Here is a 14,980-nt window from a genome sequence, read left to right on the forward strand (position 1 = left end):
GAGACAGCAGACATCACAAAACCAGACCACTGACCTCTTTGTTAAAAAGGAGTCACTTGTCATCTGTTTGGAACCCAGCCAGTCCCCCAAAGATGATCGCCGAGTCACTGGGCATATCAAGTTTGGTACACTTCATTATTCCTGAGTTAGGGGCCTACTAAAATTACCAAAAACCAAGGTCCCTCCCCTTTCCTACTTTTCATTCAAATTTCTGACAAATCCCTGAGCAGCCTTCACGGGGACACTCCTGGGGGACACAATACCCTTGGCTGGGTCTAGGGCCTGCTTATGCGCCAGTGAGGGGTATTATTACCACTTAATATTCTTTACGCCCGGACAAAGAACTCCCTGGCATCCACCATCCACAGACTACAGGCTCGGTCCCATCGTCAGTTACCACACCCTCCAGGGCTCTCAGAGAACTCACTGCATGTGGGTGCTGTTTTTCCCCATCCCTTCACCCAGAGCTTTTCTAAATAGGTATTCAGGAACATTCCTTGATTGCTTTATTAAAAGTCTCAGCTTGTCCTATCATTCGCCAAGGACTTTCCGCATGGGTCCAAAAAGGCACTAAGAATTCCGCAGGCTGTTTTAATTGGAAGTTATTGTCTCTTAAAGTCACCACGAGAGCACTGCTGTATCAATTTCTGGGGGGCCCCTGAAAGGCTGGAGGAAACAGCAGAGCACAGCCTGGGGCCTTGAAGTGTGACAGTTGGGACACACATACAGGCAGGGGAGGCCAGAGTTGGTTCCTACTCAGAACACGTCTTCCCCGAATTATCTCCAAGCACCAACAGAACCCCAAATTCCTACTTCTGTCACCACCATGTGGAAAAGGGAAGCTTGGCACACTGACAAGGGAATGGCTTTCTCCAGTTAGAGCCAAAGATCTGATGTTTCCAAACAGCTGTTTCTGGTGTTTTAGAACTCATCTGGTACATGTACCCAGCGGCTGAAATTTGTGATGAATCTCTGATCACCAGAGGGTTTCTGACTTTCTCGGGATCTGGGCTCATCTATGGTACTTGAAGCCTCACTCAGCAGGCTTCTGTTCCACATGCTGCCAGAAAGGCTTACCCAGGGTCTGGGGCAAGCTCATTCACATCCCTGCCCCACATTTTTAGGATTAAAAGACCAACACATGAACATTTAGAAAATAATGGAGGTTTCAAAAACAACAACAACAATCAAAATCTTAATAACCCTATACTCAGAAACAGGACAAGCATCGTCAATGTTACCATTCATTTTCTCATAAAGAATATGTAACTATTGTAACGTGCAAAGTTTTGACTCCTGTTTTTTTATAACACAGATTCATAAACATTGTCTCGGGTCATTAAACAATCTTCGGAGATTTTTGTCTTATATTCTTTCATTCCGTTCATATTCTTAATTACGAAACACACCCTTAGGGAAGACTGAATGGGTACAGAAAGATAAAGCGTAAACAAAACTGCCATCAGTCACCATCTCGTGTCTGGACCCTTTCCTGTGGGTGACCGCTGCGGGCAGCTTGGAGAATATCCTCCCAGACCTCCCGCTGCCTGTGTAAATCCAAATGGGCTCACAAACGAGTAAGTCAATTAGACAGACACATCTTACTGCCGTTTTACAAAACAAAATCCCACTCTGCATTCAGCTGCTTGTATGAGGAACTGCTTGGTCAGGGAAACACCACCTCCACTACCGTTCCCAGCCCACACTGGGCTGTGACCACAGCTGGACCTCTGGGCTGTGGCCAGTTGGGACCTTTGAATGTAATGCTGACATGCCAAGGCCATTAACAGCATTGATACGGCCACGGGATAGTGACCTCCCACCTAGTGCTGTGTTAAACACTTTACATGCACAATCTAATTTAATCCTCTCACTAGCCCTGTAAGTAGGGTTCTGCTATACCCATTTCACAGGTGATGAGTCTAAGTAAGAGGCAGCACATAGCACTACAACTTTACCATCTGTATTCTTAACCAGTTACAGTAGCACCCCTCCCTCCCTCCCTCCCTCCCTCCCTTCCTTCCTTTCTTCCTTCCTACCTTCCCTTGTTCCTTTCCTCACCAAACATTCTGCAGGTCTGGAATACCGCAGGCTCTAGGAACACCAGTGCAGACCTGTGCACTTTGCACAGAGGAGGGCAACAGGGCCCCATCACCTCGGATGGCGTTTTTTTCATAACCTGGGCCTGTTCACTGGGAAAACTAGTCAGAGAGAGAGATGGCACCAGCCAATCCCACCACCTCCTGCATTAACCTCACAGCAAATGCCTAGTGGACAATGAGTCAGCAGCTTTGGGTAAAAAGCAACAAATTAACACTTTTTTTTTTTTTTTAACTTTCATTTACATTCTCGGTAAAGCTTTGGGAGAACTGTCATCTATGAGAAGCACTTAGAAATGAAAAACATTTCCACTGCAGGGAGAAACTTTAATTTAAAATCAGTTGTGAACACTTAAGGTGGTCAACTGTAATGGCAGCTGTAAAATATACATTGGTGGTATAGTTACCCCCCACGCGAATTAAATGCCCTTAACGTCCAGCAGCTTCTCACGCACCGAGGGCTGAACCTCCAGCCATCAGCAGCCCTGCAACCTGGCTTTGCCATTTGAAAAGTGAGTCTTGAAATCTGGACCCACCTGCCAGGGTTCCCAGAAGGAAATGTGGAACAACCCAGAGCTTACATACCCTTGTCTGTGAGATTTTTTCGAATGACTTGAATAGTAAGAATATCCAGAGTATGTGGATTCGGTATCCATAGCAATGGGGAGCTTGGTCTTGATGAAGGAGCGGGCAGTGTTTCTCCTCAGAGGTAGGGAATTTCACCTACTCGCCTCCTAAGACTGCAAAGGGTCTGGAGATCCAGGAGCCGCTCTTCAACAGGAACAAATTCTAGGAAAAGTGGAGAGAAAAAAAGAGATTTACTGTCAAAGGCAACCCAAAGATCTTGGAAGATAAATGACGGCAACCACCTCCTCTGGGGTCTCTGTTACGGAACAGAGTGAGCAAGGAAGAAGTGTCTGAGTGTTAAATGCACCGCCCAGGCAGCAATGAGCTTCCCCGGGTGTCTGGGAGGCAGGTGCGGGGCAGGCCAAACCCCTTCCACAGCAGCAGGCAAACCAGAGCCGGGAGAGACCTGGCCCTTGGCCATTTCCTGGCCACAGCCTCGCTGCATGGGTTCAGGCTGGAGGAAGTGACTTCCCATCCCACAGCCTAGACAGTGCCCAGCCCCCACTGCCAGTTTGCTGGTCCCAAGAACAATACACAGGGAAGCAGCTTTTAAGGGATGTTGCTTGCAGTTGCTGAAAACAAATGAAAAAAAAAAAAGAAAGAAAGAAAAGAGAGAAAAAGTTTTTTGTCTCTTTAATCCAGGAATCCAAACACCTGAGAATTTATCCTAGGGAACGAATTTTTTTTTTTTTTTTTAAAGAAAAACTACTACTGTATCGTCTGTAACAGTGGAAAGTGAGAAATCATCTAAATGCCCCCAAAACAGAGGAATAGGTAAGGAAAACATGATTCATCCACCCAAAGAAAAATCATAGAGCTGTTTAAAATAATTACAAAGTATGGAAAGTTTTACAATATAATGGTAAATTTAAAAGGCAGACTACAGGGGCACCTGGGTGGTTCAGCTGGTTAAGCGTCCAACTTCAGCTCAGGTTACAATCTCACAGTTCGTGGGTTTGAGCCCCATGTCAGGCTCTGTGCAGACAGCTCAGAGCTTGGAGCCTGCTTCGGATTCTGTGTCTCCCTCTCTCTCTCTGCCCCTCCCTTGCTCGCGCTCTCTCTCCCTCTGTCTCAAAAATAAATAGATGTAAAAAAAAATTTTTTTTAATAAAAAAATAAATAAATAAATAAAAGGCACACTACAGGATTATAGATACATCCTGAATCTGGGTTACAGTTACAATCATATAAAAGGCTTATGTAAAGATGATTAAGAGGGAACATCAGAAAATGGAAGTAGGTGATTTATTTGTTGCCGGCTCCTGGGTGTTTCCCCAAATTCATTAGATATTGCATTGCAATAGAAATAAATGGGAAACATTTCCAAGTACATTCCTGAGCCCCACATGCTCAACCTTGACTTCTAGAAGCCTGAGAACCACAAGTCTGTCTGCCCCTGTATCCCTCACCCCAGAGCTGGTCTCCGCCCATTCAGGGCCCCTCCTTCCAGTGCAAACAAAGCCAGTGAGATAAGTGTGGAGAGAAAACAAAGGAGCTGCAAATGCCAATGCCCTCCCCGCCCCCCACAATGACCCTGCCAACAACCTGTAAACCTAGAGGCCCTCAGCCTCAAACATTGCTTAGGATGCGTCTGCCCTCAGCATTCGCTCTAAGTGAGGCACGTTCACTTCCAGGGGCTGTGACCCTGGGCGAACCTCCCTGGGCCTGGGTGTCCAGACTCATCATTTCTCCTCTGCCATCAAGAGCCCAAAGTGAGCAGTGGGGGGACATGGGTTCTAGCCAGACCTCTTCACTGTCCAGGACGCCCTGGGAGGGGCCGCTTGCCTTGAAGTCGGCCTCAGTTTCCTCATCTGTCAAACTGGGATAAATCAGCCAGCCACTGTTCTCCCAGGGGTGATCTGAAAATGGAAACAGATACGGTATCGGGAGCTGGCTTCCAATCCCAGGCTTTACTCCCTTATTGGTTATGAAACCTCAAATTACTAAACCTCTCAGTACCAGGAGCTAATTAGCTAATTCTGGCTAAATGCTGCTGGCCTGTCTCAGAGGCAGGTGACCCAGGCCCTGAGACCTGGGCTGGTCCTGTTCATGCTTCCCAGTCATGACATCTCTGAGCCACTTCACCCACCGCCCATAAAATGAGGCCACTTCACATGAGCTCCTCCTAAGGTTGGTGAGAACATTAAACCAGGCTCCCTGTGGAAGGCACATGGCAACCCAGGCTTCATTCCCCTCCTCCCTCCGCGCAAGGATGTCATTCCAAGTCCTCATTAAAACCTACGGCCATCTATTAGGACAACTCCAGGCACGTCCCTCAAAGGAAATCCTGGGCTCCCGAGTGCCCTCTGGGGAAGGGCTTTACCTGACTACCGGCACCCACGTCCACGTTCTCCCACAAGTCCTGCCTGTACTCATCAAAGGGGTGGTCTGTATCTGCTGCCACTCCCTCCCTCTCGACGGTCACCCCAATCCTCCTCCCTCGACACTCCACTGAACTAGCTCTAAGTGGGCCAAACCCAAAGGTCACAGCCTCGTCCTCCTTTCCCTAGACCTTCTGACCCCATTTCTGCATTCATCTACCTCTGCAGTTAGCAAGCAGCCACAGGAGACCCCGGTAAGCGCTGCTGGGACACAGCAGAGACAACAGCACACGCACACGGCCCCCGGCCTGTCGTCCCAGAGCTCTCTGTTGCCCGTCAGCTTCTGACTTGATGGTACTGGTGCTACCATTTCTCCAACGCGCCTTCCCTCTCCCCCCATCGGGTTATCCCTTCAGTCTCAAAACTCGCCCTTTCTTCTTCTTTGTCCACGGATTTATTCTCGCATAAGCTCCTTGGAGTCAGGAGCTATGATTTGCCTACACCAAGATACTCTGAACGTGGTAGGTACTCAACAAATACTGAAAGAATCCCCAGGGCACATCTCCTACTCGGCTACCTCTTTCCAATTTCCTCTGCCGGGGGGGTACAGTCCAGCCCGGTGCCACTTCTGACAGTCTCTTTCCTGTGACTCGCACACATCCTGCTGTCACTAAGTGCTGACGTCAGTCCTCAGGAGCCTCCGTCACTCTCCTGGTGCTCAGCCACCCACTTCCCCCAGGCTCTGCGGACAGAGGGCTCGTGTATTACGAAGCCTGCAGGTCTCCCCACAGAATCCAGTCTACACAGAGCTCGGGCCCTTTCTCCTAAACCATGCTGTCTCTATTTCAGCGATGTACTCTTGTCCAAGATCTGAGTAAGGATTAAGCACGAGCAACAGCAGGCAAACGGACAAAATCCCGGGTGGACTCATTTTAAGGGCCAACGAAAGAGCTTCGATATAGCCCACAGGAACACCCATGGCGAAGCTTATATAAACTGCAATGCTATGTTTCGGAGACAGTTCGCCTCTATGCACAAGAAAGTAGCAGGATTCAAATAAGGTCAGAGGGATGCCTTATCAGGAAAATAATAAAGTAATGAAAAGGAATCCGGTTCCTGGGGTAATAAACTGACAGGCTGCTACACTGGCCTGAATAGGACAGTCATATAAACGTGTAAACATAGGGGTGTCTGGGTGGCTCAGTCAGTTAAGCGTCAGACTCTTGGTTTCAGCGCAGGTCATGATCTCACAGTTCATGGGATCGAGCCCTGCATCAGGCTCCATGCTGACAGTGCAGAGCCTGCTTGGGATTCTCTGTCTCCCTCTCTCTCTCTGCCCCTCCTCCACTTGCACATCTGTGCACGCGCCTGTGTGCTCTCTCTCTCTCAAAACAATAAACTTAAAAAAAAAAAAGTATAAATATGGATCCTGGAATCTGGAACTGTCCCTCTATCATCCTGGCCCCAGAGATGACCCACACTGGCAGGTGCACAGCACCCAGAGTGATCTTTCATATCACAATGTGGAGGTCATTTCTCTGCTTGAAACCAGTCCATGGTGTCCCAAGACAGTTGGCATAAACCAAAATCCTTCATTTTGTGTGTGGGCCCTGCCCACCTCCCAGGCTGCACTCTTCCTTCTCCAGCTCCAGGCCCTTCAAGGCACCAGGCTCTCCAACTTTGGCTCAGGTCATGACCTCACAGACTGTGAGTTCGAGTCCCCCATCCGGCTCTCTGCTGTCAGCACAGAGCCCGCTTTGGATCCTCTGCCCCCCTCTTTCTCCGCTCCTCCCCTGCTCACGCTCTCTCTCTCCAAAAACAAACATGAAAAAAAAATTCAAAAATAAATAAATACTGCTTCTTTCAAGAGGCCCTTCGGGACCCTCCAGTCTACATGAGGCCCCTTCACAGAATCCTATACTTTTCCTTTATGTCACAATTTCTAATCATACATTGCACGATTACTTAATGTCTGGCTCCAGTGGAGACTGTAAGCACCACCAGGGCAGGGACCACATTCATTACTGTCTGTTCAGCTCCTGAAACATACCAGGCAATCAATAATGTGTGCTGAGTAAGGGTTTCTGTGGCAGACCTCAGGCCGTGGAGGCCACAGATCCACTGTGGAAGAAACCCTAGCCATTGTCTAGTTTACATTCTCAGTTTTACAGAAGAGGAAAGTAACGCAGAGATTAGGTTAGTGGTGATGTCAGAACCACCAACTTTTTGCTCACACAACAATCTCACTGCAGACACACTAAGTAAAAATCAGCAGCAGTCTCGTTCAGCTGCTTCCCACAAACACCCTGACTACCCCCTCTCCCCCCACCCCCCCCCACTGAGCGTTGCCCTCCTGCCTTTCACCCCTGTAGTACCAGCTATAGGCACTGCTTGGGTGGGAGACAGAGGCAAACACCAGGAAAGGGTGAGGGCTGGTCAAGTGGCATCTCATGAAGGCCAGCAGGGCAACACTGGGACAGGTGCACAGGGCACTTTTGACTGCATGGCAGCATCTTAAATTCTGGGATTCCCAGGCACAAATGTCAGAGAGAACCCCCTTCGCCATGCTTTATTAAAAACAAATTGAAGGTCACTGGCCTCAGAGGATCTTTCCCTAAAGTCAAGTTCACCCACATAAAATATACCTGACTACTACTTAAAAGAAAAACACAGTGTTCAGAAAATCATATGGGGGAAATAATATGTTACGGTAATGACAGTGGTAAACATAAGTTAACCTTGACGAAAAGGAAATTATAAAAACATCAACGGCTCTGCCTACAGCTATGAAGTAATTACGGGCACTCTGGTTTGGAGGGTAGAAAGTTATCTTGTGAGGGGTATGGACACATACACTGTATTTAAAGAACCACTCCGCTCCTTCCGCAGTAAATCCAAGGGAAAGAAGTTTCTGGTGCAATCGTGTTTATGCATACTGTGCATATTACTTTTTATCATACATAGCATGCTAAAGGGTTTATTTACTCCATTAACTTTTTTTTTTAAGATCTTTTTTTTTAAGTTTATTTTTTTCAAGCTCACAGAGTGTGAGCGGGCGAGGGGCAGAGAGAGAGGGAGGCACAGAATCCGAAGCAGGCTCCAGGCTCTGAGTTGTCAGCACAGAGCCCGCCCCAAGGAAGGAATACCTTCTTCCTTAGGAAGAATACCTTAGTATGCCACAAGACTTCCCTACCAATTGCATTACACTATATGTACATTTTTTGGCCAGTGCTACTCTACCTCGAACTAATACCATTAACTGTAGCTAAGTAATTTAGTGACATCCATTCTGTTCCTTGGGCCTCCTTTTACTAGTCCCAGGTGGGAAGTGACTATCAAAGGGATCAGAGAAAAAACTGTGTGTTCCAGTGGGTTTATCTGGAGGGCCTTGGGGTTGTAAGTATGGGAGGGTGGGAAGGGTATGGCAAAGCCCTGCAAAACATTTTGCTGAACTTGTGAACTTGTGCTCTCTAAACCATAAAACACCCTCCAGGTCGCTGATGGGGGGTCAGAAGGCCTGTGGCATTTGTGACAAACCCAATTGATATTTTCATTACAACAGACCTCTGATAAATTCTGGGCCACTATACACAAGCAAAGAAAATGTTAACCTCATTTTTTTTTTTTTTTTTTTTTTTTTTTTTTTTTTTTTTACCTGTTTTGCCAAAGATTTCAACTCACCTTCCTCGAATGACTGCTCTTGGCTCCAGTCGCTAATTACCCCTGGAACACCCCCCAGCAGCAGGGTGTGGATTTCTGAAGAGCTGTGAATGGTTAACATGTCTGGGGTTCTATGATGGGTATCTGTTTTCAAGTGACCCCCTTATCCCCTGCTAGATTTTTAAGCTTCAAAAAATAGATTTGAGGGGCACCTGGGTGGCTCAGTCGGTTAAGCGTCCGACTTCGGCTCAGGTCATGATCTCTCGGTTCGTGAGTTTGAGCCCTGCATCGGGCTCTGTGCTGACAGTTCAGAGCCTGGAGCCTGCTTCGGATTCTGTGTCTCCCTCTCTCTCTGTCCCTGTCCCATTCATGTTGTCTCTCTATCTCTAAAAAAATAAACATTAATTTTTAAAAAACAAACAAACAGATTTTTATGAGTACTACCTCCTCTGTAAATCCTATGGTGCCTAGTCCAATGATTGCTGTCCAATAAATGGCATTCAGAAAGGCACTAATGGGGACAGCAGCATGCACCTTTTCATCAGGCTGCAGGCAAGACCAAAGCCGCTGGCAGAAACATGGTCCACTTAAACCTGTCTTGTCCACCTTCTGGAAAATGGCATAGCACGATGCCCACATCACATGCCCACACACAGCTAGTCCCCTAACCACAGCTAGTTACCTTACAGAGAGAGAGCATGACAATAACAATTTAACAGACTACAGTTACTTGTGTGCTTACTATGTGTTGTGGACCATTTAAATCATTTGCATGCAATATCCCACTTAATCCTGAGAACAACAATGTAAAGGACATCAGATATTAATGTCATGCTACCATTAAAGAAAGCAAGGTCACAGTAAGTGAAGGAGCCAGGGCTTGAACTCTGAGAATCTAATTCCAGAACCTGTGCGCTTAGCTATGGAAAACGAATAGCAATACAGCAATTACCAGAACTGTTTATTTACACATTGGAGGGCAGGCAACCATCATAAATTGTCCCAAACCACACATAACCCACAAAGAATTTTGCAATTTCAACTCCTGCTCACAGGCCCGGTGTCCCAAGCGTTGTAGAGAGTCCGGAAGAAAAGAATCTGAAATAGCTGCAGGTCCAAAGGTAGAACTGCTTATTAAAATACAATGGGATAAGCACCCATGTAACCCAAAAATGCCGCTGAGGTCTGGGGTGACAAACAGGGTGTTTGTGTGTATCGGGGGATGGAGGGGAGAATAACTTCCTCACTCAACGTCTGTTCTTCAATAGACTAAGGTGACACGGAACTGGTGCTTGGTAAGGAAACTTTCCTTTATGGTTCTGTCCTGGTGCTCAAACATGTAAGACAATAAAAATGTACTGCCTGGCAAGCAGTCCTTGCAAATATGCCGTCTCAAAACGCTGCCATTTTACTTACAAATTAAGTTGCAACCAAATAATGTCACTAATTACCTTGACAGACACCAATGTTTGGGAATTCTAAAGGCTCATGGATAGGTGAAGAGTGTCCTTTTCTCTGAACTGCAGAATAAAACAGTTTCCTCCCACAAATCAAAGCCCCAGCTAGATCACACTGATTTAATTCAGCTCTAAAAACTCTAATTAGTAGTTACATAAAATGACTAATTACTTTTCCCTGGTTTTAGGCAGTTTCTGCCATGTCACTTTAAAAAGCCTAGGAGCTGTGTAATCAACCCACCCGGAGGAGGAAGAATGCTAATTAGCATTGTTGATGGGTGACACAAGCTATAATATTTTCCAGCAACTCTGTAAAATTCATAAACATATCAGTGAAAACGGCCAGATTCTTTACAGCTTGCTGGCTTTTGGCATAAAGGTCTAAAAATACATGCACTTCCAACCACAGCCTGGTCCAAAGGGCTCAACAGAATGCACGCGCCAGCCACACAATCATCAGAATATTAAGCGCTCTGACATCTCTTAACGAGGAGCTAAACGGGCTCAGGACACCTCCTCGGCTGGGCCTTGATGACCTGGTTTGAAGACGCGAAAACTGAGCAAGAGATTTCTCAGCTCCGAGGCTCAGCCGCTCACCTCCCGGCCGCCAGGCCACGGCTCCGCCCCCCGCCTGCCTCCGCCGGCGACGCGTTTAAATTTTTATAAAGCTTCACACTTCTCTGGGCGCGTTGCTTGGGGGCAGTTCAAAGGCTGCAGGAGGAAGGGAGGTCCTGCCCGTGGCGAAGGCTGCCCCGGTGCGGTGAGATTTCCTCCAACGGGGACACCTCGGGCGGGGACTTGCCGGACGCCTTCTGCTCCACCCCGGCGTTTTTGAAAGTAAACTCCTACCTGCCTGTTGCGCTCTCCCGGGCGCAACCGGACTCGCCCCCCCCCCCCCCCCAGGCCTCCGGGGCCGGCTCAGTTTTGCAAGCGAGGTGCGAACACAGGCCGGCTCTGTGCCGGTTTCTGGCCCGGGGCCGGCAGCTCCAGGGTCGAGCCCCGCGGCAGGGTGGGAACCGCGGTGCGCGCCCGACTCCCAGGGAGCGCAGGGCGGCCCGGCCCCCCGCCCCGCTGGGCCGGTACAGCCGCCCGGGTGCCCCGGGAAGGTCGGCCACTCCCCGCCAGCCGGCCGGAACGCGCACCCCGGAGCGCACCCCAAAGTGCGGCCGGGGCAGAAGGCGGCGTCCGAGGCGTGGGGAGGGAGCGCCGGGGCGGCGGGGCCGGGGCCGGGGCAGGAGGGGCGCACCTCGCGGGCTCGGGAGAGGAGTGGGACCCCGGAGGCACGATCCGGGTGCGGTGCGCAGGCGGGGAGCGGGCTCCCGGGCGGGAGGCGAGGAGGGCGGGGACCCGGGGTCCCAGTCCGGGGTCGGGGCGCGGGGTCCCGCGGCGGGGAGCGGCTCCGCGCCCCGCGCCCGGCCTCCCGCGGGACTCACCTCCGCGCCGGCCGTGCGGGCTCCCCGGCCCGCGCTCTCGGCTCACAGCGGCCCCGGCTCTGCGGCCTGCGCTGGGCTCCCGTAGAGGCAGAGCCCCGCCGCCGCCGCCGCCGCTGCACTGCCGCTTTCCGCTTCCTGTCCCGGCGCCGCCCCGCAGCCCGAGCCCAGCCCTGCGAGCCCGGCGCGGCCGCGAGCCAAGAGCAGCGAGCGCGGCCGGCCCCGCCGCGGGCCCGGCCCACCTGCAGCGGAGGGCGGGACCGGCCGGCGTCTCCCGGCCCCTCCCCGCCCGCGGTCGCTCCACACCCGAAGCTCGCACACACTCACACACGCGCGTGCACACTCATGCACACACAGGCCCCAGGGACTGACCACACACACTCACTCAATCATTCGCTCACTCACTCATTCATACATCGTTAACGCATGTCCCGGCCTCGACCCCACCCCGCACCCCAACATACTTGCACCCTTGAACGCTCGCGCGCACACGCACACACATATTCACAATCATGCACAAAATCCAAGCCTATTTGCCCTGACCGGGGCCCCGCATACATTCACACAGACCAGGGACTGACCCCAACCCCCCCCCCCACACACACACTCATGTACACACATCCCAAGTACTGAGCTGCAAATGTCCATATACGCCCAACCAATACACGTTACTCACACTTAAGTTCACACACAGCCCAGGAAATGAGCCCACAAATAACCATACACCCCCACACCCCCACAGCCAACCCTCTCCCTTCTCCTCTGACAGAGCAGTCACTGCCCCCCCATCCCCACCCCAGCCAGTTTTCTGGAAACTGCTGGAAGAGCACACCTCTGAAGGCACACAGCCCCCGGGGTGGGGGGCTCAGTCCGGATTCAACCCCTTTGGCTCCATCTCTGAGTCTGTTTCCCTGTCCAGAAAGTGAGAGGATGGGAATGCCAACCTTGCAGCGTCTGGGGAGGATGATGGAAAGTGGCTGGTGCCCAGGCAGGCGCTGAACAGTTGTCATCTGTTTATTTGAATATCTGCATTCTTCTTACTTAGTTGTGTCGCCTGGGTAGGGCTGAGCATCCCTGTGGAGAGTCTGGAATCCGGCTGGAACCCAAAGTTGCTCACGTGACAAGCTCTCGTGTAGAGGCATGTCTAATGAAGCACTGTGGGCAGTTGGTGTGGGGAAACACACGCCCACCCTAAGCTAGCTTTGGGGGGGGGAACTTCAGCCCCAAAGCCCACACTGTCCCCTCACCACCTCTTGCCCCATCCCTCTCGTCCCCATTGTCTCTCCCACATGTCACACTTCTTCAGAGGACATCATATGCTCAAAGTGCCAACCTTGAACCCCACCCCCAGCCTGCCACCCCAGGACATCTGCCCACCCCTCACCAACCTGTCCCCTGTCTCCAGAGGGCAGGTGCTGGTGACGCGGGTAGCCACCTTCTTAAGGGTAAAACCAGTTGTCTATCCACCGTGCTCAGGTGCAGAAATGTAGAGCTTTATAAAAACATGTGTCTTTCGAGGTGCCTGGGTGGCTGAGTCGGTTGAGCGTCCAACTTCAGCTCAGGTCATGATCTCACGGTTTGTGAGTTCGACCCCCGTGTCGTGCTCTGTGCCGACAGTTCAGAGCCTGGAGCCTGCTTCAGATTCTGTGTCCCCCTCTCTCTCCGCCCCACCCCTGCTTATGCTCTGTCTCTCTCTGTCTTTCAAAAATGAATAAACATAAAAAAAAATGTGTCTTTCATCTTTAAAACATAGACTCTTCAATGTTAGAACAGGCCAGGGATTTCCATTCCTAGTTATGATGCTCCTGGATAGCCCCCATGAAATACACAAATCCTCACTAAATTTTCCTGGGAAGTGATTATAATTCACCGTAGTTTATTAAATCTAGCTACCGTTACTATGTGCTTTCGGGGGGAAGGGGAACAGTGTAAAATAAACTCTATTTTAAGGTAATAAATTTGCATTTAAGTGCTATCCACTCTATGTTTTTTTATTTTTTTTTATTTTTTTTCAACGTTTATTTATTTTTGGGACAGAGAGAGACAGAGCATGAACGGGGGAGGGGCAGAGAGAGAGGGAGACACAGAATCGGAAGCAGGCTCCAGGCTCTGAGCCATCAGCCCAGAGCCCGATGCAGGGCTCGAACCCACCGACTGCGAGATCGTGACCTGGCCGAAGTTGGACGCTTAACCGACTGCGCCACCCAGGCGCCCCCACTCTATGTTTTAATTCAATAATCTCAAGTATCCAAGTGTAGAAGGTAAGAGTTGGAAAACTTGTCAGGAGCTGAATGGTGGTCTGTGTAACCTGGAGGCTTGCCCTGGCTTCTGTTTTCTATCCTAAAGAGGATCAGGCTTATTTAGCTCTTGCCTAAAGTTGAATCCTCCAACTTAACCTGAATTAGTAGTGAAGGTAAAATTGTGGGTTCCAACGACCACTCCATTGTTTCAATTCTCCATTTGTGCCAAACTCAAGTAGGGGCGTGGGGTACAATGTGTTGGGTGCTCTTAAGACTCCTGCATGACTGTATGTTTCACCAACTCATGTGTGTATTTCTCCCTTCCTGACCATGCTCATGGTATCCCCAAAGCCTAGAATGCTACTCACTAAAATTCTCCCTGTCCGCCAAGATCCAGCTCAAAGGCTACCTCTTACCAAAGCCTTTTCCGGTTCTCACAACCAGGAAACACTCCTCCCCCCTATTTGAATTCACACAGCACTCTGGGTTTTTTCACTTACCTTACCTTCTTAGCTTCTATTGGTTATTTGCATTTCGCTCCCTAATAATGTGCAGCTACCACGTCTTACCTTTATTTTCATCCAAGATCTTTCCACATAGTAGTTGCTTAAAAAAAAAAAAAAGCTTAGCAAATAAATGAGTGACTATAAAATACCACTTGCCCTTGAGAAGTTTACAATCTTTTTTTTAAGTGTTTGTTTATTTATGTGGGGAGGAGGGGCAGAGAGAGAGGGAGAGAGAATCCCAAGCAGGCTCTGTGCTGTCAGCGCACAGCCCTTCGTGAGGCTCGATCTCACAAACCGTGACATCATGACCTCAGCCAAATCAAGAGTCGGATGCTTAACTGAATGAGGCACCTAGACATCCTGAGAAGTTTATAATCTAACCAGGGAACAATTTAATTGAAAAGTTATGACATGTACATAAAGATAGTCAACAACAGAAGAGAATACAGTACATAAAATGCTAAATGCACCAAAAGCATAATTTTTAAAAGTCCCTTATCCAGCCTCAAGAATTCTGAATACACCTGAGAAACAGCAGTTACAGGAGAAAGTCCTCTGATTAACAAAATAGACTGTATAAAACCCATGCTTTAAAGTGGGTAGACTTTATGAGTAGGAGAATCTCTCATATCCTCCCTTA

At 49.5% G+C, this 14,980-nt stretch overlaps 1 protein-coding gene across 1 annotated transcript in view; it reads right to left on the bottom strand.

The window, feature by feature from the left end:
• The window catches only part of VANGL1 (VANGL planar cell polarity protein 1), a 50,623-nt gene extending 38,944 nt beyond the window's left edge, over positions 1 to 11,679 (bottom strand). Inside the window, exons 1-2 of the mRNA XM_047084365.1 lie at positions 11,598 to 11,679; positions 2,685 to 2,888 (exon numbers count right to left, since the gene is read on the bottom strand). Of these exons, the coding sequence (XP_046940321.1) occupies positions 2,685 to 2,755 (71 nt within the window). The 5' untranslated portion in view covers positions 2,756 to 2,888; positions 11,598 to 11,679. The remainder of the gene's footprint in view (positions 1 to 2,684; positions 2,889 to 11,597) is intronic.
• Between the last annotated feature and the right edge of the window lie 3,301 nt (positions 11,680 to 14,980).

The sequence above is a fragment of the Lynx rufus genome, unplaced genomic scaffold (genome assembly GCF_022079265.1).
Source record: "Lynx rufus isolate CCGP_SWC_20201006 ecotype Redwood Valley unplaced genomic scaffold, mLynRuf1.p SCAF_2, whole genome shotgun sequence".
NCBI lineage: Eukaryota > Metazoa > Chordata > Mammalia > Carnivora > Felidae > Lynx > Lynx rufus.